The sequence below is a fragment of the Ailuropoda melanoleuca genome, chromosome 2, assembly GCF_002007445.2.
Source record: "Ailuropoda melanoleuca isolate Jingjing chromosome 2, ASM200744v2, whole genome shotgun sequence".
Taxonomy (NCBI): Eukaryota; Metazoa; Chordata; class Mammalia; order Carnivora; family Ursidae; genus Ailuropoda; species Ailuropoda melanoleuca.
The window spans coordinates 155,485,282-155,512,849 of NC_048219.1; the positions used below are offsets into that span (position 1 = coordinate 155,485,282).

General features: G+C 36.3%; 1 protein-coding gene and 1 long non-coding RNA gene across 2 annotated transcripts in view; one reads left to right on the forward strand and one right to left on the reverse strand.

Moving 5' to 3' along the window:
• The window catches only part of LOC117796469, a 35,171-nt gene extending 18,110 nt beyond the window's left edge, over nt 1–17,061 (reverse strand). The window contains exons 1-2 of the long non-coding RNA XR_004621001.1: nt 16,983–17,061; nt 14,507–14,688 (exon numbers count right to left, since the gene is read on the reverse strand). This is a non-coding gene — a long non-coding RNA (uncharacterized LOC117796469). The remainder of the gene's footprint in view (nt 1–14,506; nt 14,689–16,982) is intronic.
• A 334-nt stretch (nt 17,062–17,395) lies between these two features.
• Nucleotides 17,396–27,568, forward strand: part of WDR75 (WD repeat domain 75) — a 45,469-nt gene continuing 35,296 nt past the window's right edge. Inside the window, exons 1-4 of the mRNA XM_002918667.4 lie at nt 17,396–17,549; nt 22,748–22,877; nt 25,465–25,530; nt 26,628–26,718. Of these exons, the coding sequence (XP_002918713.1) occupies nt 17,464–17,549; nt 22,748–22,877; nt 25,465–25,530; nt 26,628–26,718 (373 nt within the window). The 5' untranslated portion in view covers nt 17,396–17,463. The remainder of the gene's footprint in view (nt 17,550–22,747; nt 22,878–25,464; nt 25,531–26,627; nt 26,719–27,568) is intronic.

Here is a 27,568-nt window from a genome sequence, read left to right on the forward strand (position 1 = left end):
TCAATTAAATCTCATAAAAAAAATTTTTTTAAATAAATTGGGATAAATAAAAATTTAAATACCATGATTCCTACATACTCATTTATCTTTTTGCCACTTGCCTTACTTTAAATACCCTTACATTTTATTGATTTTTATAAATCCACTCAATGCTAGGACATATGCCCTTGTCAATCAGAAACGCAAGCCTAATTGTTTTACTCAGTAAGGGATTCAATGAAATAAGGAAATTATTTTTACTTCTCCTCCAAACTTTCTCTGAGAAATCCTAGAAATAAGAATTAGATTCTACTTCTAATTGGGGGGTGACGTGAGAAACCTTAAGAAATAACAAAAATTCAGATTGCAATTACGACTTAAGTCCTTACAAATTATATATTTCATCCTATAAATAGAATTCTCTTAATGCAAAAAATAAAAACACAATCTTTACAACACCCCTTTATAAGACTAAATTTATTTGTCACATAATTACTAGTGAATTATTTTTTCAAGTGGCTTTCATAAATGAAATTACTGAAGCTTTACCATTTATGTGTGAAATCACTCAAGCAGACTAGAAAAACCTGAAGAATATCATACAAGTTTTGTAGCCACTTCCCAACCACACTTTGATGAGAACTTTAAAATGGCAAGCAAAGTACTTAGAATTTGTTTGTTTTAGAATTACATAATTCAGACTGAAAAAATAAAAAATTATATAATTCAGGCTGAAAAAATAAAAAATAAAAATAAATCAATAGCAGGCATTAAGTGAAAGAAAGCGATGTGAATGCTTCCTTCTGCATTTGGAAGTATGTTTTATTCTGATCCAATAGAAAGATGAGATACATAAAATACTCCGACCAAAACAACATCCAACAACATTTTTTAAAACATTTGCCCCAACAAAGAGCATCATTCATTTCCATGTACCTAAGACTGTGATGTCAAGACCAAAAGGTGTATGACTTGAAAATAAAACAAATAGTAAAACCAGAAGTAGAAAAATTTAACTTAGTTTTATAAAATAGTATTATCCAAAAAACCAAGAGCTACTGAAACATCTCCATCAGTCATTCTAAAAGCTAGACAAAAATAACATGGAGGGGCGCCTGGGTGGCACAGCGGTTGAGCGTCTGCCTTCGGCTCAGGGCGTGATCCCGGTGTTGTGGGATCGAGCCCCACATCAGGCTCCTCTGCTATGAGCCTGCTTCTTCCTCTCCCACTCCCCCTGCTTGTGTTCCCCTCTCTCACTGGCTGTCTCTATCTCTGTCAAATAAATAAATAAAATCTTTAAAAAAAAAAAAAAAAAACATGGAATTTATTTTTCGAACATAAGTTTCTTCACATATACTTTGAACTTGGTTTTACTTTGTGAGGAAGATACTATCTAGATAATTAAATTATTTCTGTTACACTTAATATATAAATTAAGTTATTCCTGCTATATTTAACATATACTAGAGCTATCCTTTAGATATCTAAGTTAGCCATTAATAAAGGCCAAATTCCAATATTAATTACCAATATAGCATTATAATTATACAAGTGCATAATTTTTCACTTCAACTTTGCTTCTTAATCGAGAAGCTAAATATCTATGAATTTGAATGATGATTAAATATAAAGACAAATTCAAGGAGACTTCTTATGTTTATGTAATAAAATTATGTGAATTACATGGAATTGCATAAATTTTTAGTTAATTGATGTATATTACTGACACATGTAAAAGGTAACTCACCAACTTTAAGAACATCAGCTATTATTATACCTATCTAAATGTTTACTATGCAGAAAAAAGGTCATATTTTATCACCTTGAAGTAACATAAATCAAAACTTTATCATAATTCAAAACATGTATCAAAACTTTAAACCTATAATCACTAGTTTTTAATTTAAAAAGATTTTACATTTATATTTCCAAACTTTTAGGCATGACTAAATCTGGTCTTACCCATTCTTTCTATTCTCATCATCTAATCTTCCCCCAGTATCTGTAAGAAAACCGTATCAGAGTCCTTCATGTTCCACAAAACCATCCTACTATGCTATTATCATTCCGCTGCCTAAAAAATCTGCTTTCCTTTTCACTGCCTAGAGAAATTCTCTTCTGTCATTCAATGCCCAGCTCCAATATTATCTCCTCTATAAAGTCTTCTGTAGTTTCCCAGAATTATGGGTTGGCTTTTCTGTGCTGCCAAAGATTTTTAATTTGTGCTTCTTTCCTTAAGAGTGGGATCTATCTTAATCCTTTTTGAGCCTAGAATAGTACCTGAGGTAGGCCCTTAACAAACACCTTTGAAAAAAAAGAAAGTAGAAAGAGAAAGAGGAAGGAAAAAAGATTTAAAAAAAAAAAAAAAGAAAAAAGTAAATAGATATTGCTTTCAGTAATTCTACTTTTTTTTTTTCTGGAAATCACTGTAATCACAAATTGTGTGATTAGAACTCTATGAACTATCACCAACATAATTCAGTTTTGGAAGTCTTTCAAATATGGTTCTTTAATATCTCACAACACAGCAGTGAGAAGGTACATAGGTGTTACACAAACATCTGTCTTTATTACTCCTAATCTTTAGGAAAATAAAAGTTCAGAGTTATTACATAAGTCATAATATCAGTAAGATCTAGTTTGGTTTGTACTATTGGAGTGAATAGCTTCCTAATTAAAGAATAGTTAAACAAAGCTTACAGGGAAGGAAATAAAATCATATGGTTATTAAGGAAGGACTTTAAAGCTGATTCTAACATTTATTTGGGGCAACTGTTTCCCAGGAATGAATTGCTACATGCTAATGGGGTCAAAGACACTACATGATTCCCCAGGGGCCCTTTTCTATTCAAAAGAGCTTTCAAAATAAAGTGGGGGTGGAACAAGAGGCTAGGGAACTATTCCTTCGTGCACCAAATGCATTCTCAGAGCACTAACATCTGTTTCAGTTTACATACTTTGAGTATGACTTTATACACGGAATTAAACTTAGGCAACATGCCTAAGAAGCCTGTCTGCAAAAGAACTACATGTACCATCAACAGCTGGAATTTGTATAGGTCCACATTCTACACAGCCTAATATCCTGTGAGCCACCAAATGACCCCAGTCTCAAAACCTAAATGTCAAAGAACAGCTCCTAATGCTCATGAAAATTTTATAGTTGAAAGGGGTAAGAAAGTAAAGGAAAAGGAATCTGATTCTAAAACAACATACAGTGCAAGAATTTAAATAGATGCTTCTGCAAATAAAGACAAAGATCCAAAAATCTTTTCAAATTTCTTTATATTAAGACAAGCTTATTCAATAACATTTCCCTAGTTTTATTAGACATTAAAAATATTTTTCATGTGCTAATAAGACAATTATAATTTCTTGTAGACTGATGATACAAATGCTGCAAAACTAATGATGTTCCTTTGCTGCCACCATGTGGTATATCTGTATTTTTGCAGTCATAGTTAAAGTTTGTAAATAATAATTTTTATACCTAGTTCTGAAGTCTTCATCATCAGCTCAAATCGCTGGTATGGCAAATACTATCAAAGACTTGAGGAACATAGGGTCTGTTCCCAGATAATTTACGTACTATTGAATTATCAACCAATAACTATAACTAGGATCCCACAATGCAGGAAGCATTGCATTATAACTAGAAGAACAACATACTGTCCTGTTCACAAAGAGCATACATCCGTTAACATCAAAAAACTGACAAATCTCTGAAAATGGTAAAATGTTGGTGAAAGAAACTGAAGACAATATAAGCAAATGGGAAGACATTCCATACTCAGGGATTAGAAGAACAAATGTTGTTAAATGTCCATACTACCAAAGTAATCTACAGATTTAATGCAATCCTCATCAAAATACCAAGAGCATTTTTCACAGTACTAGAAAAAACAATACTAAAATTTGTATGGAACCCTAAAAGACCCCAAATAGCCGAAGCAATCTTGAGAAAGAACAGATGGAGTTATCACAATCCCAGATTTCAAGGTACACTATAAAGTGGTAGATATCAAAACAGTATGGTACTGGCACAAAAATAAACCCATAGATCAATGGAACAGAACAGAGGTCCCAAAAATAAACCCACATTTATATGGTCAATTAATCTTTGACAAAGGAGGCAAGAATATGGAGAAAAGACAGTCTCTTCAATAAATGGTGCTAGGAAAACTGGACAGCTGTATGTATAAGAAACTAGGCCATTTTCTAACACTATACACAAAAATAAACTCAAAATGGATTAAAGACCTAAATGTGAGATCTGAAACCATAAAAATCCTAGAAGAGAGTACAGGCAGTAATTTCGTTGACATTGGCCATAGCAACATTTTTCTAAATGCTCCTTCTAAAGCAAGGGGAACAGAAGTAAAAATTAACTTCTGGGACTACGCCAAAAAAAAAAAAAAAAAAAGCTTTTGTACAGCAAATGGAACCATCAACAAAACCACCTATTGAATGGCAGAAGATATACACAAATGATATATCCAATTATGGGTTAATACCCAAAATATATAAAGAACTTATACAACTTAATACCAAAAAAAATCTGATTAAAAAGTCGGCAAAGGAACTGAATAGATATTTTTCCAAAAAAGATATTCAGTTGGCCAAAGGACACATGCAAAGATGCTCAACATCACCAGTCATCAGGGAAATGCAAATCAAAACCATGATGAGATGTCACCTTACACCTGTCAGAATGACTATTAACAAAAAGACAAGAAATAACAAGTGCTGGTAAAGACATGGAGAAAAAGGAACCCTTGAGTACAACTGGTGGGAATATAAATTGGTACAGCCACTGTGGAAAATAGAATGGAGGCTCCCCCAATATATTTTTTAAACTATATACTATATGATCCAATAATTCCTCTACTGGGTATTTACCCAAAGAAAATGAAAATACTAATTCAAAAAGACACTTGCAAGCTTATGTTTACTGCAGCATTATTTATAACAGCCAAGATATGGAAGCAGCCCAGGTGTCCATCAATAGAAGAATGGAAAAAGAAGATGTGGTGTGTTTGTATATATACATGTATATACATATGGATATTATGCAGCCATAAAAAAGTATGAGATCTTGCCATTTGCAACAACATGGATGGACCTAGAGGGTATTATGCTAAGTGAAATAAGTCAGACTAAGAAAGACAAATACCGTATTTCATCATATGTGGAATTTAAAAAATAAAACAAATGAACAAACAAACAAAAAGCAGAATCAGACCTTTAAATACAGAGAACTGATGGTTGCCAGAAGAAAGGGGGGTGGGAGGATAGGCAAAAAAGTTGAAGGGGAGTGGGAGATACAGGCTTCCAGTTATTCAGTGAATACATCACAGGAATAAAAGGCACAGCACAGAGAATATAGTCAATGATTTTGTAATAGCATTGTATGGTGACAAATGTTAGCTACACTTGTGATGAGCACAGCATCTGGTATAGTGACATTGTATATCTGAAATCAATGTCACATTGTGTGTCAACTATACTCAAAAAAATTTAAACCATACTCAAACAAAATTTAAACCATAAACATAGATAAATGAAGCATTGATGTGAGACAACTCCAGAGCTATTATATAATTGGACAGGAATGAGTAGTAAAGAAAATTTTAAGTGCTCTGAGTGGAAAGTAGGAAGACACATGAGAAAGTTCACAGAAGAGAATTAAGTTTTGTGGCTCTCGAAAAGGTTTAGATATACAGAATGAAAGCAAAAAGGCATTTCAGGTAGAAATAACATTTAAAAAAGGTACAGATCTATAATCCTCAGGAATGATGGGAGACCACACCCAGAGTGAAGTTCAGAGAGGTAAGAAAAAGAAGATAGATCAGAAAGACATCAGGATGATTTGTGGCAATCTTTCAAGCCAAGAAGTTTGAATTTTGGCCTATAGGTCATGGGGAGTCAGTCTTCGATTCAATATACCATGCATTTTCCCCCATTGTAGATATAAACCCTCAGCCACATGAGTATCTATAAGTTTATACAAAAACAATTTATTTCCCAAACTAAGAATGATCTAGCAGCTCATACCCTCTAATCCCTCACCTTGAGTAAGTGATTGGAAGTTACCAGAACCCTGAAATCAAAGTCAATCAGTTAATCAGTGCTAAATCTCCAGGGAGAAATTTTTTTGATAAATAAGCATAATAAAGGTTGATGACTAGGCCCAAGGCGATGTGAAACATGCCTCCTAATATTTTATTGAGATCTTCTGTTCTGTTCTCTTCTGAGAGGATGTTCTGTAGAGAAGGAGAATTTTACCAAAGAAAGAGAAGAAATTGAGGCTCCCAGGCCCCTCTGACAGCAAAGTATAATGTAGTGTGTTGGGGTGGGGCAGAGTCAGATAAAGGAGCGAAGGGCTGGGACAATTGCAAGGTGACACTTAAGAAGTCCAGGTAACAGTAAAAACTCCAACATTTTGGTCTATTTGCTTGAAATAGTGGATATAAAAATTCAAAAAATAAAATTAAAAGCTTATTGTGGGTCATATACTATTGGATGCTCTCCTGATTTGTTCCTAAAAATGAAGCTACAGAGCACCATGAAGAATAAAGGATTTCCAGAATGAGCTTCAAATACGTTCCTTGATTTTCACCTGTACAAAATCATAAAGGAAATTTACACACAGCCCTCTCGAGGAAAAAACAGTAATTGCCAAAGAAATACAGTAAAAAATTGGTCTTGCAAACAAGCACATTCTCTTAATTTAACATGATATGCACAGATGCTTCTGCCCTCTAAACAATAGCTCTTTACATCGATACGCAAAGTAAAAATGGTTTCCCTTTATTCTCAAGTTTTCAAACTGATTCCTGGGACCTAAAAATTCCTAAGAATTGTTTCATTCCAGAGCTTTCTGCCCTTTAAATGCTTCTCCTTAGCCATAAGACAGAGGTACATTAGCTATTCGAGGCTTTTCTTTAATTTTGATATTTTGTAGGTAAGAAAAATTCATAGGCAGAGCCTTCTCCATACGATAGAAAAGCAACATGAAGAACTATCCACATATTAGGATTAAATATTAGGGGGATCAACAAAAACAAAGGAATGATATTCCTTTCCATTAATAACAAGCATTAATGGAATATAATGGAAAAAACTCTGAAGTAAGTTTATCTTGTTATTATCATTCTGGCCTCTTAAGAAAAAAGCTTAGTTAACTAATTTTCAGTCTTCTTTTATGTTCTAATAAATGTCATTTAAAGATAAAAATTTTCTTCTTAATATTGCTTTCTTTGCAGCTTTGATAAGTTAGTGTTCTTGTTACTTCCAATAGTTTTTTTAAAGATTTTTTATTTATTTACTTGAGAGAGAGAGAGAACACAAGCAGCGGGAGTAGCAGAGGGTGTGAGAGAAGCAGGCTCCCCACTGAGCATGGAGCCTGACGTGGGGCTCAATCCCAGGACCCCAGGATCATGACCTGAGCCCAAGGCAGATGCTTAACTGACTGAGCCACCCAGGTGCCCCTCTAATAGTATTCTATTCTATTTTGATTATACTTAACCTTCAATTCTTTAGGGAAAATTTAATTTCAAAATGGATAATTTGGGGATTTTTTCTCTGTTGTTCCTTTGTCAATTATTTTGTTTTCAATTTCTAATTTTTTCAAACTGTGGTCAGTAAATACAGCCTGCATGATATATGCTTTGGGGAATTTACTTAAATAGTCTTCATGATCTAAATCATGGTCTGCTTTTGGGAACACTACAGTGCATTTTGGGGAGAAAAAAAGTATGTTGTCTGTTGGATAGGTATGTAAATTAGATCAATCTGGCTAACTGTGTTATTGACACATTCTACATCTTTGCTTTTTGTCCACTTGGTCAGTTGATTTGTGATTGCCAATTTCACCTTTAACTTCTATCAGTTTTCCTTCATGTAGTTTGAAGCTATGTTGTTGAACCATGAAATGTTCATGATTCATATCTCCTTAATGAAATGTATCTTTTAACAACATAAAAGTATTTCTTTGTTCCTTTAAAAGACTTTTTCCCTAACATACTGATTTAAATATTGCTAAACCTACATTTCTTTTACAGCATTTTTGTTACATTTTTTCCTGCCCTCATTTTCAAACTTTCTGTGTCTTGTTCTTGACTATGTCTTCAGGAAACATGTCTGGAGGCTGCTCTCCTGCTAACATTGTCTTTTTTTCCACTAGCTTGTTTGGGGTGGGGGTAGGGGAAGTCAATTAATAAAAGATTTTATATATTTCTTATATTAATTCTTTCTCATCTGCTTAATAATTTTCCCATATGTTTCATATGTCTATTAATTTGTGCATGGTGTTTTTTCTGTACATAAAGGATCTTTATTTCTATAAAGTTAAATATGTCTATCTATTCTTTATGACTGAAAGATTGCAAGCCTTGGGGGTCATCCTTCACCTAAATTTTAAGTGGTCATCTAAATGTTCTTATAAAATTGCATTTGCAAAATTTTTAACTGGTTTGGATCTTGCATTTACTTCATTGCTCCATCCTATTTTATGGTATGTAAGTCTATTTCTATTTTCTTCTAATTACTTTCAATAATGATAGCTTTATTTATTTATTTATTTGTTTATTTATTTATTTTCTCATAAATTGATCTTCTAACTTTGTCATCTGCTATTTGAAATCTATTTCTATATTAACTATTCTATCTTAATGATAAATTGGTCTTTTTACGATAACAGAGACTTTGTGGTGTGCTTTGATTTCTCTAAGGTAAGTCCTCCTCACTATTCCTTTTTTAATTTTTGTTTTTCATACTTGGTTAAGTGTTCCATGGCATTTCTGTTCCTATTTAAGTTTCTAGATCATTTTGCCCAATCCCAATTAAATCACTGTTGGAATTCTAGTTGGAATTCTATTTACATATACATATATTTTTTAAAGATTTTATTTATTTGTCAGAAAGACAGGGGGAAAGCACAAGCATGGGGAGCAGCAGGCAGAGGGAGAAGCAGGCTCCCAATTGAACAAGGAGACCAATGTGGGACTCGATCCCAGGCCCCTGGGATCATGACGTGAGCCAAAGGCAGATGCTTAACCAACTGAGCTACCCAGGCATCCCTGATTTATATATTAATTTGGTGGGAAATTAACATTTTTATGATATATAATCTTCCCATTCAAGAATATGAAATGCCTTTCCATTTGTCCAGACTTTAGTCCTTTAATAAGAATTTGTTTTCTCAAATAACTTACTATATCCACTGTCATTCTCTGAAACTCTTCTATCACCTTCATAATGAGTTAACAGGGACATGACAACGAAGTCTTTAAAGGTGGCATCAATATCTCTGATGGTTAATTTTATGTGTCTACTTGACTTGGCTAAAAGATGCCCAGATGGCTGATAAAACTTTATTTCTGGGTGTGCCTGTAACAGTATTCCAGAAGAGAATAACATTTGATCTGTACACAGATTAAAGAAGAACACCAGCACCAAACATCCAATCCACTGAACGCCTGAATAAAACAAAAAGGCAGGAGAAGAGTGAATTTACCCTTTTACTTGAGCTAGAACATCCAAGTTCTCCTACCCTCATACATCAGCACATCTAGTTCTTGGGCCTTCAAGTCTTAGACCAGGTCTGACACCATTGTCCCTCAATTCTTGGGTCTTTGTACTTTGTACTTGGTTTGGGATTTACATTAGAGGTTCCCTTGCTCTCAGGCCTTAGGCTGAGACTGAATTATACCACCAGGTTTCCTGGTTCTCCCACTTGTAGACAACATATCATGGGACTTCTCTGTCCCCATAGTCACATGAGCCAATTCCTATAATGAATCTCCTCTAATACACACACACACACATATATATGTATATATATATATATATATATATATAGAGAGAGAGAGAGAGAGAGAGAGAGGAAGGAAGGAAATAAAAGACTTACCATCTATTATGACCACCCTTTTATGAAATAGGGAACATTTAAATACCAAAAAGTGTAGGAAGACAATCTCCAGCTAAACAAGAGAGTTTTTTAAAATTAAATTGAATAAATACAGCTTTATAAAATTAAAGTTACCACCTTTCCCTGGACTACAGACCAAGGTCAGAGAACCTTTTATTTTTAAAATAAAAATGCTACATCTTTAAATAGGGCAGATACAGTCCTCTGTGACTCAAGCTGTCTTTCAGTCCAATTTTTCATCATTCTCTTCCTGGGTTCCAGAAACATTAAATTGTGTATAGCTAGTTCCAATACCCTCAGCTTGGGGTCTTTCTTTATGCTGTCCAATCTGCCTGTAATGTCCTTTATAGAATCTCTTTACACGGCTGACTTCTATTCATTGTGTAAGAATTAGGTGAATGATCACCTTCTTCAAAAATGCAGGCCAGGTTAGGTAGCCTTCCTCTTTAACCCCATAACACCATGTGTATACCTAAAACACTTGCACTTGAATACACCATAACATAATGATTACTTTGTATGTCCATCTTCCTCAGTATAACATGAGATCCTGGACATCGAGACCGTGTCTTAACTCATCTTTGTATCCCCAGAATTTAAATCATCTTATATTAAATGTTCAATTTTTGTTGAATTAAGAGGCAAATATTTTATTTAAAAGATAAAATTCATACCTATCAGAATGGCCAAAACACAGAACACTGACAACACCAAATTCTGGCAAGGATGTGGAGCAACGGAAATTCCCATACACTGCTGGTGGGAATTCAAAATAGTACAGACACTTTGAAAGACAGTTTGGTACTTTCTTACAAAACTAAACATACTCTTATCATTATGATCTAGCAATCACACTCCTTGGCATTTATTCAAAGGAGATGAAAACTTATATCCACACAAAACCTTCACATGGCTCTTTCATACCTGCCAAAACTTGGAAGCAACTCAGCTGTCCTTCAGCAAGTGAATGGATAAACTGTGGTATATCCAGACAATGGAATATTATTCAATATCAAAAAGAAATGAGCTATAGAAGACATGAAGAAAAATTACATGCATATTACTAAGTGAAAGAAGCCAATCTGAAAAAGCCATATACTATATGATTTCCACTAAAACATCCTGGAAAAGGCAAAACTATGGAGACAGTAAAAACATCAGTGGTTTCCAAGGGTGAGGCTGAGGAGGAAAGATGAATAGGGAGAGCAGAGAAGATTTGGGGGGCAGTAAAAATACTCAGTATGATATTATAATAATGGATATATGTCATTATACATTTATCCAAACCCATAGAATGTATAACACTAAGAGTAAACCCTTAGGTAACCTAGGACTTTGGGTAATTATGTTGTGGCAATGTAGGTCATCCTTGGTAACAAATGTACCACTCTACCGAGTGATGCTGATAATGAGAGAGGCTATGCATGTGCAGGGACAGGGAGTATATGAGCAATCTCCGTACCTCCCACTCAATTTTGCCATAAACCTAAAACTGCTCCAAAAAGTAAAGTTAAAAACATCATAATTCATTAGGAAAGTATAAATTAAAACAACAATTACATACTACTATATACCTGTTAAAATGGCAAAAAAAAAAAGATATGACTTTCTTTGTATTATGATGAACTCATGAATTTAACCATATGTTTCAATCCATTGCAGTTATTATTCTTTTTGATATTCAAAATGTCCTGACTCAGTGGGACCATCTTCAAGCTGTTCCTGAGTCCATTTGACTCAACCCCAGTAGTCTTTGATAGCTCTCTTGCTCTCTGGTATGATAAGATGTCTTGTACATCTGTGTCTCAGACCTAAAATCAGCCATTTCTTCAAGTAGCTTTGTTTCCTTTTAGTGGAAAATGGAATTTAGAAGCTGTATCTGGGTGCTAAGAGTGTCCATCACTATCAAGTTAGTGACAAAATACATTTTTAAAAAACAAAATACATCATAAGTTCATAATGATGATTCCAATTCAAATTTAGAACTATCTTCAGATGTTTTTAATGGGCACCCAGTAAAGAACCAGTAAGCTAGGCCTAACCTATCTCCAAACATAGGAGTATTTTTAACCTTTTCTTTTAGCATCAGAATCAACTGGAAAGCTTTTAAAAACTTGATGCCCAAAAAGAAAGATCTCAAATCAATTACTTAATTTACACCTTAAGGAACTAAAAAAAGGAAAGCAAACTAAACTCACAGCCAGTTGAAAAAAATATTAAGGTTAGAGTGGAGATAAACAAAGTAGAAAATAATAAACAACAGAAAAAATCAATGAAACCAAAATTGAAAAGATTGACAAGATGTTTCACTGACAAACGTTTAGATAGACTTAAAAAAAAAAAAAAAAACCAACAGAGCTGATGCAAATAAGATCAGAAAGAAAAGTGGGGACATCACTACCAATCTTACAGAAATAAAAAAGATTAGAATAGTATGAACAATTATAAGCAAACAAACTAGGTAACCTAGATGAAGTGAGAAAATTTCTGGGAACTTTTGAATTACCAAAACTAACAGAAGAAGAAACAGAATTATTTCAACAGACCTATAACAAGTAAAGACTGAATCAGCAATCACAAATCTCCCAACAAAGAAAAGTTCAGGACCAAATTGCTTTACTGGTGAATTTTACCAAATATTAAAAAAAATAATAATACCAATCCTTCACAATCACCCAGAAAAAATTGGAAATGAGGAAAAAATTCCTAATCCGTTCTATCAGGCAAGCATTAGTCTAATACCAGAGCCAAAGACATCACAGAAAAGGAAACTATAGGCCAAAATTCCTTATTAACATAGGAATAAAAGTCCTCAAAAACTATGAACAAACCAAATCCTATAGCATATTAAAAGGATCATACACCATAACCAAGTGGTTTATCCCAGAAATGCAGGAGTGTTTCAAAATATGAAAATCAATGTGGTAATAACCACATTATTAGAATCAAGCAAAAATCCCACACGATCATCTCAACTGACACAGCAAATTCATTTGACAAAATCCAACATCTTTTCATGATTAAAACACTCAGCAAACTAGTAATAGAAGGGAATTTCCTCAATAAGATAAAAGGAGTGTATGAAAAACCCACAGCTAGCATCATACTAAATAGTGAAAGACTGAAAACCTTCCCCCTAAGATCAGGGATAAGACAAGAATGTCCACTTTCACCACTGCTATTTAGCATTGTATTGGAAGTTCTAGTCAGATCAATTAGAGAAAGAAACAAAAAATATCCAAACTGGAACATAAGAAGTAAATATTCATAGATGACATGATCTGATAAAAAAATCCTAAAGAATACACAACAAAAAACTATTAGAGCTATAAACGAATTCACCAAAGTTGCAGGATACAATATCAACACACAAAAATCAGTTTTATTTCTATATACTAGCAATTGAGAGAAGATATGTAGTGAGTGCTTAATGGTAAAGGGTTTCCTTTTGGAGTGACAAAAATGTTCTTGATATACAGAGTGATGGTTGCACAACATTGTGAATATATTAAATATCACTAATAAAAACTTTATATGTATGTCACCACAATTTAAAAAAAAAAAACCCAACTCTGATGCCCAGGTGACACTGCAGACCAATTACAACAGAATCTCTGGGAGTTGGACCAGGTTTCATTATTTTCTAAAATACTCCAGGTACTTCCTGTGTATAGCTAAGGGTAACTACTTGTTTATATATAGTAATAAGAATTTGGTTAAAAGATTGATATCAATAGCTAGAATATCCTTTGGGGATATGACTGGCATCAAGTATTTATTAACACCAGGTGCTTGAAAGTACAGTGTTTTGCGTAAGTACATTTTTATGGGGAAAGGGCTTCAGAGTCTACTTAAGGGCTTTTTTGCATTGCTGTCACTAAAATGTGCAATTTTTTTAGCTCTATGAAGTTATTTCCTATTGCCTAGTCTCTCAAATTGAAATCTGAGAGTTCAGTTAAAATACAGAAACTCTGGAAAAACAGTCCAACATTTTCTTAAAAATTTAAAGATATGATTTGAACCAGGAATCCCACTGGTTGGTATTTATCCTAGAGAAAGAAAAACTCATATTCACACAAAAACCTACAAATGAATATTCAGAGCAGTATTAGAAAGGGGAAAAAAGCCTTCTACAAAAGAATGAATAAAAAAACTGTGGAATATCCATACAATAGAATACTACTCAGCAATAAAAAAAGGTAGTCTCTGATCTACAAAACAGGAATCTCAAATTCATTATGCCAGTGAAAGAAGCTAGACTCAAAAGGTTATGAACTATATGATGCTGTTTATATGAGTATCTAGAAAAGGCAAAACTGTAGGGACAAAGAACCAGTCAGTAGTTGTCTGTGTTATGGTTAATTTTATGTGTCAACTCAACTGGGTCATGGGGTTCCCAGATAGCTGGTTAAACATTATTTCTAGGTTTGTATGAGAGAGTATTTCCAGATGAAGTTAGCATTTGAATCTATGGACTTATGGACTCAGAAAAGCACACTGCCCTCCCCAACCCAGTGTGGGTTGGCATCATTCAGGGCCTGCTAAGGGCCTGAAGAGAACAAAGAGAGGAGGAATGAAGAATTTGTTCTACTCTACCTGACTGCTGGACTGGGCCATTGGTCTTCTCTTGCACTTAGACTGGATTTACACCATCAAGCTCCCCAGGTTCTCAGGCCTTCAGACTCAAACTGAATTACACCACCAGCTCTCCAGGGTGTCCAATTTGCAGAATGCAGATTGTGGGACTTTTCAGCCTCCATAATTGAGTGCACCAATCCCTTTAAATAGATAGATAGATAGATAGATAGATAGATAGATAGATAGATCAATAATTGATCCTATTGTCCTATTGGTTCTGTTTTTCTGGAGAACTCTGAATAACACAGATTTTAGTACTGAGAGTGGGATGCTGTTGTAATTAACAAATATCTGAAAATGTGAAAGTGGCCTTGGAACTGGATAAGGGTAGAAGCTGGAAGAGTTTTAAGGTGTATGCTACAAAAAGTCAATAATGCCATGAAAGGACTTCTAAACGTGATTCTGGTGAGGACTCAGAAAGAAAAGAGGAGAGCTGGAGGTAACTAGGGACCTGTCAAATATGCTTAGCTTACCTTCTCAAGAAAGGAGCCAAGCTTTCTTAGCTCTCTTCTATGAAATGCCTAGGGAAGTATCTGATAGTTTAATAGCACACGCCAAGAATATCTAGCCACCTTCCATCATCCTCAATATCATCTTAATTATTTGTGGTCCTCCAAACGCTTTAGAAAATTTTGCTTGTGTACTAGTGCTTGAGGGCCAACCAACAAAGACTGATGTATTACTATACAAATGCCAGCTTATGAAAGAAACTATCAGACTGGGGCGCCTGGGTAGCGCAGTCGTTAAGCGCCTGCCTTCAGCTCAGGGCGTGATCCCGGCGTTATGGGATCGAGTCCCACATCAGGCTCCTCCGCTGGGAGCCTGCTTCTTCCTCTCCCACTCCGCTGCTGTGTTCCCTCTCTCGCTGGCTCTCTGTCACATAAATAAAAATAAAATCTTTAAAAAAAAAAAAAAAAAGAAAAGAAACTATCAGACTTAGGAAGCAGAATTCATTATACTTAACAATTCTTGACAAAGTGAAACCCCACATTACAATCTAAATTTCAAACAACGGACTGCCTAGCTCTGGCTACCTTCCAATTGTTGCTTATTGCTGCAGGACTTATAACCAATATTGCTTGCCTGACGTAATTTCATCAGTTCTTTTGCCTTCTGATTTCTTCTTAAGAAACCATACTCTCCTGTAAACACCTCTTTTTCCTATGGATTTTCCCGAAACTTTAGACCAAAAAAATAAGTTAACTATTTTCCCTTTTTGGATGCCATTAGTTATTCCTCCTAGTTTCCCCAATAGCTCATGTCTCAATTCCACAAAACATTCCCTCAAAATAAAAACGTAGGTATCTTTCAATCCTGCAATACTTATTCTAGGAAGTTCTTCTATAGCAATAGCAACAAATTTATGTGTTCTATAGCATTATTTGCCACTTTAAAAATGGAAATGACTAAATATCCACCTTAGACAATGATTTCATCAATTATGGTACATTCACTGTACAGAATACTATGCAGTCATTAAAAAGGAGATAAAATCTGTATGCAGTGAAAGCATAACAGGAGAAAAAAGAATTATGTAGTGCACTGTATTGAAGAATAATGTTAAGGATATGTATACCTAGAAAAATATCAGGAAGCATACACACCAAATTTTTGATGATGGAGAGATATTTGTGGGGTGTAAGATGGACTGGGATCATTCTAACCATAACTCTGTACTGAAATTATTTTACTGCAAATCTGTACTAACGTTGAATTTTTTAAATATTTTTTAACCTGCACAACCTTAACAAACACATATTCATGTTAAACCTAAACATCCTCACAGAAATCTATTCTTTCTCATGTTACGATCTTACTTTCTTCAGCACACAATCTGATTAACTTTCTCTCTCATTGGATCCCGTATGTCTTGCACTGTGTCTCACAATAATTATTAATGATTATTATTTGTCTCCAGAAAAACTCAAGAGATATCATAAATTTTAACATATCAAGAAGTAGCGCGTACAGGGCAGATCTCCCGTTCCTGCTAAAATTAAGCTGTCAGTGGCTCTTCACTCTTCGTAGTGATACAGGGCTGGCAGAGAGGATCGATAAATGTTTACTGAATTAGTGAATAAAGATAAGCACCTCTAATATACAGGGACCACACAAAAAAAGTACATAACTTTACAAAAAGGAATGGTAATAAAGTCTGTTAGGGCTTCCTAACCCACAAGCACGGTCGACTAACGGGGCAAGCACAGAAGAACCCGTAGCAAAACAGGGAACTTGGGCCGGGGTGGAAGGTAATGTCAGATCGGTCCGAGCAACTCCACCGAATCGGAGAAAGAAAGATGCACCAGAATCCCGGAAAAAGCAAGGCCCTCGGAGTTGTAGAGATTCTATAGGAACCTATGCTACGCTCGGCGGAACAGGAGAAAATGACCGCTAATGGGAGGGGCCGACAGCTTTGCAAGAAGTAGACAGCTACCTTTCCACCCAAGCACTAACTGCGCGATCGAGAAACCAAGCGGTACGAAATGCTGGCGTCATCTCGCAGAGCCCGAATCACAGTGGAGAAAGAAGCCTTGGCGGGCGGGGAAGGGAGGCCGACTGAAAGTCACGTGATACATAATGCACCACCCTTCACTTCTGGCGGAAGTAGTTATCGAATCAAATTGACGGGGCCAGAGAAAAGCTTATTTGTACTAAATAACAGTTCAGGGGTGTCTAATATAAATTCCTTGTCTCCATGTCTCTGTTTCGCTTCTACCTTTTTTTTTACATGTGTCCTAATTTAACGTTGCCCACACGAAAGATGCCGGCACAGGCGCTGGTCCTACCATAGAGACTGAGGCCTAGAGGGGCCCGCGCACGGGTTCTGTGGGCTGCGCCTCGTGCCCTGGTGCCCGGCCTCCGTAGAGAAAATTCGGGGCGGGCCCGCGAGCGGGAGTTTCTGCGTTTGCGCAAAGATGGTGGAGGAGGATAGTGTCCGCGTGGTTCGTTGTGGCGGCAGCGAGTTGAACTTTAGGAGAGCGGTGTTTTCTGCGGATTCTAAGTATGGGGCCACCGTGCTGTGCCAACCGGGCTGAGGGACGTGAGTCGCCGGGGGGTGGGAGGAAAGAACTGTCAGGTTCGTCCCGACTCGCAAACCCGCGTTCTGACCTCAGAGAAGGGGGCGCGTGCGGAAGCCCCCGTGGCACGCGTGAGGGACTGAGTGCTGTTAAGGGGAGTGAGAAACCACTTCGTGCCATGGCACCGCAGGCTGGGGCGCCTTTCTCCTTCTCAAAACAGTGTATCTGTAGGTAGATTGAGGGACCGGGGGTGGGCCCACGTGTCTAGAATTAGCTCGGCGTTGGGGCGGTGAAAGTCCAGGCACAGGTTATGTACGTCACTGCTTTTGCAGTACCGCGACGAATTCCTCTTTCGGAAAGAAACCGGACTTTGAGTTACTGAGAGATTGTAGATTTCTGTTTTCGCCACACTCCCCTATTCTCTGAAAAGGTATTTCGGCAACCTCTTAGAAGTTTTGCGTGAATACGGATGTTAGATTCTGTGCGGGATAGTAACATATATAACCCCTGGTCCCTTTTCGTAGGAGTTTAGTATAGCTGGAAACCAAACTACTGCTGGGTTCAAAACCCGGGTCTTCCATCGTGTGAGCTTTGCAAGTCTTTAATCTTTGCCTCAGTTGCTTCATCTGTAAAACAGGAATAATACTTTGTAGTCTAGCGCATAGGTTTTTGAGATGGTTAATTGCTTTAATGCATATGAAGCAGGTAAAACAAGCCTGGCAATTAATGGCTCTGTGTGTCAGCTGTCATTATTATTGCTCTATTGTCAGCATTTGGAAGCGACGCAATGTAGGAAGAGATTTCAAATCATTTAAGGACAGAGTAACCTTTAGTAAAAACGCTTTCTATCTTAGGAGTAAAGATAATATCTTAGGAAAGTTTGTATCCCTGACGATATCTTGCTTATGAGTGTATGATAGTTGTTGAATGCATGCATGACTGAAGGAGTTTTCATAAACTGTCCTAGAGGCAAAAAAAAAAAAAAAAGAATCCTTGGTCTTTATATGAAAGAGGGTTTTGTTGATACTCATCTTATAAATCAGGAAGAAACCTAGACTTCAAAAGGGTGCCAAAGTTCTGCCACTTTGGACTTACATCTAGGTAGCCAGTTTCTTTTTTTTTCCAGTGTTTTTACGCTATTATAACAAGATGTACTGTTTCATTTGCTCAGTCCTACAGTTTAAGTATTTGTCAGCTGTGTATTATTTATAACAAGCTTACGTGATAAAAACTAAGATAACTATAGTATGGATCCTGCCTTCAAGACCTTACAGTCTAATGAGGAAAAGAAAATAATAACATGTTTCATACTGTGGTACTTTGGGAGTTCATAAGAAAGAGAGAGTACTTCAGACTGGTGAGGATGGACAGGTTCCTGAGGAAGTAACGTTTAGTCAAGGCTTAAATAGGTGAATGGTATTTTGACTAGGGAATAGGGACAGAAGGCATTCCAAATAGAGAGCACAGTACAAAAGGAGTAGAATCCTAAAGATATTGAACGGACTGTGGTATGGTTTAGCTAGTGTGAATGCTATATGGAGAGAGCTGGTGAAGTTGGAAAAGGAACATGAAGCCAGTTCTTGATTGGTCCAAAGAGAGTGTTTTGTTTTGTTTTTTAAATTCCCTAGATGGAGGGCAGTGGGAGGTAACGTGACTGTGTTTCTTCAAGAAAAGTTAATCCAAAAACTGTGTGTAAAACTATGTAATAAGTGGTGGAGAGTGGCAAGATCAGAGGTGGGTTGGCTTAGCATACTTGAGGTACAGTGTTGGTGTGAAAGGGAGAGTGATATAGTGAAAGTTTCCCTTCAGTAGTAGGATCTTGGAAGACTGAGAGGAGTTTGCCCCACCAGAGATATTGGGGGAGGACATCCAGGCAAAGTGTGCAGCTTCAAATTGCTGGAGTGGGGTTGGGAGTAGGGAGTTTCATGTGTGTAAGGTCAGTATAATTGCAGCATAAGTGGTGGGAGAAGAATCTGGAAAAGTACAGACAGGGCTTAAAAGGCTAATTCAGGCATCCAAGCAAGAAATTGCTTTGGCCTGAATAAGAATACTGAAGATGACAGAATTTTGGAGTGATTTAGCAATTAGGATTAACGAGAAGAGGTTGAGTTCATTTGGAGGCATGTTGAGTGTAAGGTACCCGTGAAGCAACCGGGTGGATCAAGCAAGCAGTAGGTAAAAATTCAGTACTGAAGTCTGGGGAATTTGGTGAATATTTAGATGTGTTGTTGTTGTTGTTTGGTTTTTGTCATCTATATTAGAATGTAGTAATTAAAATCAGTCCTCTTACAAATTAATAGGGTTATACTGAACTCATCAAGAATTTGGATAGTATCTGAAAGGTACTACAGGGGTTGGCTAGAATTGTGGAATTTTAGCTGTCTCCTCTTGGTCACTAGGTCCTTGTGGAACTAGGACACAAAAACTCTATTCTGTCTACTTGAAGGGGTTCTTATGAGAGGCAGGCCAAGAGGTGAGTATACATAAGAATAGGTGGCATTCCTGTATCAGATATTCCTGACTCCTGAGCCCGCACCGTTTGTATTACATCCTGTTACTTCCCACATTTACAGGATGCTCTGCATTAGGTTGCTAGGGTATAGAAAATTTTAAAAGTGGGTCATTTCTGCCCTTTGCATTCCTAAATCCCGACAAAGCTAATGTCCAACTCTACATACTTTTCTTTTGCAGACCATTCTGTGTACTGCTGCTGTAATATTTTTCCTTAAGTATTACTGTCATACTATTATTACTCTCACCCTTATTCCTAGTCTTGCTCAGAACCCTATAATAATCTTCTGATGCCTTCCTTAACTGGAGCTCTTTTTTCTGGCTTACAACGCCTTCCCTGATCTAGCTTAACTCTGCTTATCCAGTTGTGTTTCCTGACATAACCCAATGTACACACTTTGCTTGTTAGATAGGTACATTTCTTTTCTCTTGTAGGTACTATGTTCATTATTTCCCAGCTTTTGCTTATGTTGCTATTCTTTTTCCTTCCCAGCTCTTAAATCATGCATCCCTTCAGAGCCTCATTTAAGTTCTGGTTCCTGCTTGAAAGCATCCCTAACTTCTTACTTCTCCACTTCATCAACAAAGATGATTGAGTCCTGTGTGACAGGCATTGTGGTGGGTGCTTTACATGCATTTCTGTCTGCAGGGTTTAGGTATTATCCTAATTTTATGGAAGCATTTATTGAGTGTATACTGCGTGTGTTAAGGGTGCATTTGCATGTGTTGTTTCTTTTTGTCCCCATAATAACCCTGTGAGGAAGTGTTTTCTGCATCTTAAAGTGGAGAACAGTGATGTTTTAATGAAGTAAATTCTCCCAACTTATTCAGCCCGTTTGTGTTCGACTAGTTTCCTACCATACTATATTTCTATTACTAGATTTATAATAAGTACACACAGCCTTCCTCCCCTGAAAGAGCTTACAGTCTTGTAGGGGAAATCTTCCAGTATGGCGCGTGGTAAGTGCCCTGATAGAGCTAAGCCTACCTACCATCTTGTAGAAACATTCAGAGTGGTGCTGAGCCGGAGTGAGAAAATGTGGGAAGGCTTCACCTGAGCTGAATCTACCTTAAGGAAGTGGTCATAAAGAAAGAATGTTCCGTGTAGACTGCAAAATTTACATAGAGATGTGCATAGAGAGCACATGTCCTTTGGGGGCTTGCATTCAAATTTAAAGCCATTCTTTGCCCAGGAGCAAGGAGAGAGGAAATTCCTTTCCTCTGGGGAAGCATATCAGGAGTTTTCTTTGCACACAGTACCCCCTCCCCCACCATCATCTAAAGACTGCCTAGACGACCTGTTAGTGTTAATGGAGTGTGTCTCTGAGGAGTGCGAGGATGTTGGAGTTGTGAACCACTTGACTAGAGCATGGTTTACAAGTGAAAAAGTAGTTCCAAGTAGACCAGGTCAAATCACCAAAGGCCTTAGGAGTTTAGATCATATCCTAAAGGCAGTGGGAAAACACTAACAGATTGTAACTTAATTTTACCTTAAAGGAAGTAATGTGGTCAAATTTGCAAGTTCAATCTGGTAGGAGTAGGAAAGATGAATAGAAGGGCCACACCTGGAAACTGTGTGAAGCCCGTAAGAGTGGTCCAGGCTGGAGATGCTAAGACTCTGAATTAAGGTATTCATGGGAATAAAGAGGAGGATCCAGCCAGAGGGGTAACCATATACCTCAGATGTTTTGTTGCTTGAACTTCCTTAATTTATTAAACACAACCATCTCCTGACTGTCTCCCTGCTATAGCACTATAAAATGCATTCTGATTTCAGAGAAAGCAAGTGTCTTAGAACTGATAAAATAGGGTAATGGTAACCCTGGTCAGAATTAGAAGATTTACTCTTTTGTTATTTTGTAATAATTTTTTATTGGTTCATTTTATCCATTTAGTTTGCCAAATCTTTGAAGATCAGGTGGGTTCTGTTCCAGAAATTAGATTGGACATTGGGAGTCAAAGAAATTTAAGGCCTTTGCCCTATCAGAGCTGATGGCCAGATAAGGAAAGTAGATACGTATATAAATACATAATTTCAATACAACGTGAAAAGTACTAAGATCAAGTCATGTACAGGATGCTTTGGGAGCACAGAGAAGTGATCTAGCCCAGGAATTCTGTGGTTTGTACTTCTAGAGCACATGGAAAAACCCCATCAGGCATGTATAATGTTTAGTAGTAATGGGCACAGAACAAACATTTTTTTTTTTGTGGAAACTAGAAGATTTGTACCTCTGAGCTTTGTTCTGTGGTTATATCCATAATGAGAACTGTCAAGTAAATATTGCCCCCCCTTAACTACTTTTAGTATTTTAGTAGCCTCTGCCACAAATCTAAAAAGCAAAACCAACATTTTAGCAATAAGAAAAAGAACTGTCACAAAGTCTTTGTACCCTGCTCTAAAAGAGGCCTTGCCAACTAGAGAGAACTTTGACTTAGCATTTATAAGGTGCTGTCCCCAGTAAACAATGGAGAGTAGGGGACATGGAAAGACGCTGTCAGAGTAGTGGGGTATAGTAAGTGATACATAGCACACAATTTTTAATACATAATTTTTGAAACTGTTGTTTTGAAAGAAACCTCTTTTGCAAGTTAAAAAATTTTTTGTGGACTATAAAAAAAAAGATGCTCTCTATAAAATACATGAAGCTTAATTTTTTCTTATTTCCAGGTATATCTTCTGTGTCTCTGGAGACTTTGTTAAAGTTCATAGCACAGCTACAGAAGAATGTGTACACATATTGCAAGGGCACAGAAATCTGGTGACTGGAATCCAGCTCAACCCCAACAATCATCTACAGGTGTCAAATGATTTTTTATTGCCTATTTTAATATTGGCTTTGTTGTTGCCAGAAGATTGTGAATTGATTTTGGCCGGGAGACTTTGTAGGTTATAATTAGAAAAATACAGGTATCCTTTGCTTTTCAAAAGTTTGTGTTATGGCACTTCATTTTTACAAAGAAAGAAGAAAAGCAAAAATAGCATTCAATATTTATTTGCAGCAAGGTGTTATAGAGGCAGCATGCACCCCTTCCAGCGAGAGTGGCACCACCAGTCTCTTTCCCGAGGAGCTACATACACTCAGCATCTCAGCGCCAAGCCACCATAGCTTTAAACTGTCTGTGAGCATCTGTGCTTTATCTCAATGTATTTCATACATTCATTAGCAAGATGAGTCCTAAGGTATCAGAAAAGCCTAAGAGAGGTTATTTTTGGGGTCTGGGAACACTAAAAATTTTTCCATATAAGTTAATGGTAATTACTTCTTCGTTGTACACCATTTCCACTACAGAAGGTTTCATAATACTTTCAGATAGCGGGGGAAACTTGTATGTTGATTTTTCTGATTCAGGGTATTTTTCACATATTTTTAGTTTTTAAAATAGGGTCACAGCCTAGAACTACATTGCCCCCCCCCAAAAAAAAAAAAACTGTATTCTGTGAACCGTTTGTTCCAAAGGATGCCAATGGGTGTTGCGTGAAAGAAGACATTCTTTCTTGGCTGAGTTTCTGAAATTCAGGGCTAGACACAGTTAGATGAATTTCTTGGTTGTAGAGCCTCTCAGGTCCTTTTATAAGCATTGTGAATATGCAAAAGGGGTGTATACCATTTTTTTGCTCAATCTTATATGCCCTTGAACCTTTGATTTCTGGAACACATTTTTGAAAATGCTGGCTAAAAGGGATTGATGCTGTAAACCTGTTCCTTTACAGATGAGGCTCTTCAGTGTCGATGCAGATGTTACCTAATCTTAAAGCCAGTGCTGGACAAGAGGGATTCTTTAGTCAGTGGATGGACCAGTTAATTTCAGGACGAACTTGGGCATCCGGTTTAAGGCAGACCCTCCCACTCACCCCACAAAGCAGCTCTTCTCAGAATTCAAAAATAACGAAATGTCATTTTAATCCCGTTCTTACATTCCAGCAGCTGCTAAAGAGATCTCAAAAACATTTTACTCTTGCTCTCGTTTTTGATCAGGTTCCATTTTTCTGGATTAGTCACAGCTAACTTGGAAGTTACTGCTTGATACAAGAACAGATTTGCATTGCCATTCACTGTATTATCACAGAGGAAGTAGGGCATAAAGTGATAGTGATCATCTTCTTTCCAAAATTAAGTGAGCCACTGAAAATCAGTGTTAAGTAGCTTTTCTGCAGGGTGCAAGCACACATTTTTTTTCTTTGCTGTCCTCTGAGGGTTTGACAAAATAGTCTATTGTTACATGTAGCATTTGAATGTTACTCATAGCAGAAATATCATTTTGTTAAAATTGGAATTTGTGAAGTCTGTATTACTAAATTTTTTTATAGCAAAACAAAAAGCAACATATACAATGCATAAAAGATCTATTTCAGGTCACTAGAAGTTAATAAAGTTAGAGGAGGACAATATTACAGGTTTGGTTGAGGTGATAGGGAGTGCAGATTCTCTGGACTTTGGAGTCATGGGATTTGTGTGCTTACCAATTGTTTTGACAGTGATTGGTTGCCTTATTGTGTTTTACTGATCCGTGTTCATAATTTTTCCTTTTTATGTAGTACTTGTGATGTATGTTTTCTACTTATTGTAATTCTTTAACTTGAATAGATAATATTCATCATTTTCTTTTCTCTGATTCCATGTCCTCATTGGCAGAAATCTTAAAATTGCCACTTTCACAAAACTTGAAATTCTTTATAAATGTTGTAAGTGAAGTATTTTCACAGTAACAGCAACAAATAATCCACTGTGACCTTAGTAAAATTAAGTCCATTGGGACAAAAATAGAAATAAAAATGCATATTATTAAGGCCTTCTGGTGCTACCAGAGTGTGGCGCACAAACCAGTGCCACAAATGGTTGGTTACCACTCTGCAATGAGAATAGTGTAGAAATTGAGTGATCCAGAGCTTTAAGCACTTCAACATTGCCGCAGCATCCGAGTGCATAATAACTTCGATTGTGTTTTACAAAAGTATTGTTTCTTGATGTGATGTGGTGGACCTTTTTTTTTTTTTTTTTAATAAAAACAAGACTCTTACCATTTGAGAAGCACTCCTTTAATCCCCATGTAAGATGAAGGTGGTTCTGCTAATAAAAGAGCACTGGGCGCTGGAAGAAATAATAGCAAGCTCTGAAGTGCGTTTCATAGCTCAGTGACTTCCCATCTCCCTCTTGAAGATAGAGGGCTGACTTTTGACCCCCCTCATTTTAATTAAAACTTGAAGTTCCTTCAAAAAGCTGTGATTATATTTTCTATTTTGCAAAAACAATGTGATTAGGTGACTCTGCCCCTTTAAGGCTAATAATTTAATGAATAAAAAATGTCATCTATATCACTTATTTGTTTGATATCTTAATGAAGTTCTATTTTGTAATAAATTTTGTACTTTTTTTACCCTTTTAGTTGTATTCTTGTTCCTTTGATGGCACGATTAAACTGTGGGACTATATAGATGGCATTTTAATAAAGGTATGTGTATTGATCTTCTATTTTCCTTATTTGAAAAGGGATGGCAACACAATTTAATGACAGACATATTTTTTCTTTTTTTTTTTTAAGATTTTATTTATTTTGGGGGGAGAGAGAGAGAGAACACACAAGTAGGAGCGGAGGGAGGGGCAGAGGGAGAGGGAGAAGCAGACTCCCCGCTGAGCAGGGAGCTTGACACCGGGCTCAGTCCCTGGACCCTGGGATCATGACCTGAGCCAAAGGCATACGCTTAACCAACTGAGCCACCCAGGTGCTCCTAGACACATTATTTTCTTCTATAAGGCCTAATCTTTAGATAGACTTTCTAAACAAGTTGAGAAAGTCACACACTAAAAGAAAAGAAATTTGACTATTTGAATATTTTAAACTTGTAACAAAAAGATGAGCAATAAAATCAGAAGAAGATATTTACAAGAGTTATTATCCCTAATATACAGAAAATTCCCAAAACCAGTAAGGAAAAACTAATGACCCAGTAGGAAAAAAATGGCACAGGGTAGGAATATGTAATTCACAGGAAAAATATAATAGCCAGTAAACATGAAAAGGTGTTTAACCTCAGTAATAGAGAAATGACACAGCATTTTCCCCTCTCACTTTAGCCAAATTGCAGACTGCAGAAACAATCTAGTGATAGGTAAAATGTAGAGAAACAGATACTTCTATTTTTGTACATAATCAATTACAGTACAAATGAAAATGAAAACATAACTTTTGCTTCAGGAATCTCACTTTAGGAATCTCTTGTTAAAATAATGACGTATGTAGTCTTTACAGCATGGTTTATGGTAGAAAAAAATTGAATATGACCTTGATGTTAGTGAAAGTTTCATATTCATTCAGTAGAATACCATATAACCATTAAAAAGAAACAGGTGAATCTAAATGTATTAATTTGAAAACGTATTCAACAAATATATATTGAGTGTCTTCTGTATACCAGGTATTCTGATGTTGGGATACAGCAGTGAGCAAAATAGATTAAAAAAAAAAAAAATCCTTGCCCTTTATGGAACTTACGTTTGGGGATTGAGAGTAGACAGATGATAAACAATATGGCACTTTTTATCTTTCAGACTTTCATAGTAGGGCATAAACTTCATGCCCTCTTTACTCTAGCCTGTGCTGAGGATTCTGTCTTTGTTATAATAAATAAAGAAAAACCAGGTATAGTATAATTTATTTTGTTTTATATAGCATTTGGTTACTCTTCCCATAGGTTCTCAAAATTTATTTGGTTTTACCTTGAAATTAACAGTTTTTGGAGCTGGCATTTAAATTGCTTCTGTTATTCATTCATTTTGGGGAAGCTATCCAATAGCTCTGAAATGCACAATGCGGGAATGATTACTTAATATGTAATTGTAATAATAGATGGCATAGCTCCAATTTCAAAGCTGTTTTGCAGAGGTGGGCTAGAGTTTGTCTTTCTGCTAACCTTAATCTATCATTCTTAAGCATCACTGCCCTTTTATCCATTATTGAATACTCCTTTTGTTGATCCTGAATCTGTCAGAAATGGTATAGAAAACAATTTGATATTAAGAGCTAGTAGTGTGATTAAATTATTATATCTTCATTATCATTGGAACATGATTTCATTGAAATTGCCGTGTTTCAGAGCATTTTATGAATTCCTGGAATATCTTCAGTGGTTACAAAAATGGTCCTTTAGCAGAGTATTTGATACATTAGAACATTGACAAGAGGGATCTATCCAAAGAATTTTTCTACCAGAATTCAAGAAGGCCACTGCATCCTCTGGTGTTCTGTATAAAATATAGCTGTATTCAGAACTCAAAGGTGAAAGGAGCTTTAAGATGGTTACTAAGCAGTCTGCTTAGTAATGGCTCACTAGCTAGCTAAATGAATCCCTTCTGTGGTATATTTTTGTTTGTTGTTTGGGTTCAGTTGGGAGGGGGTATTTTGGTGTGTGTGTGTGTGTGTGTGTGTGTTTGGCTGGAACAAATTTGCAGATTGTTTTATATCATGGACTTTTAAATTACTTGAGAATAGT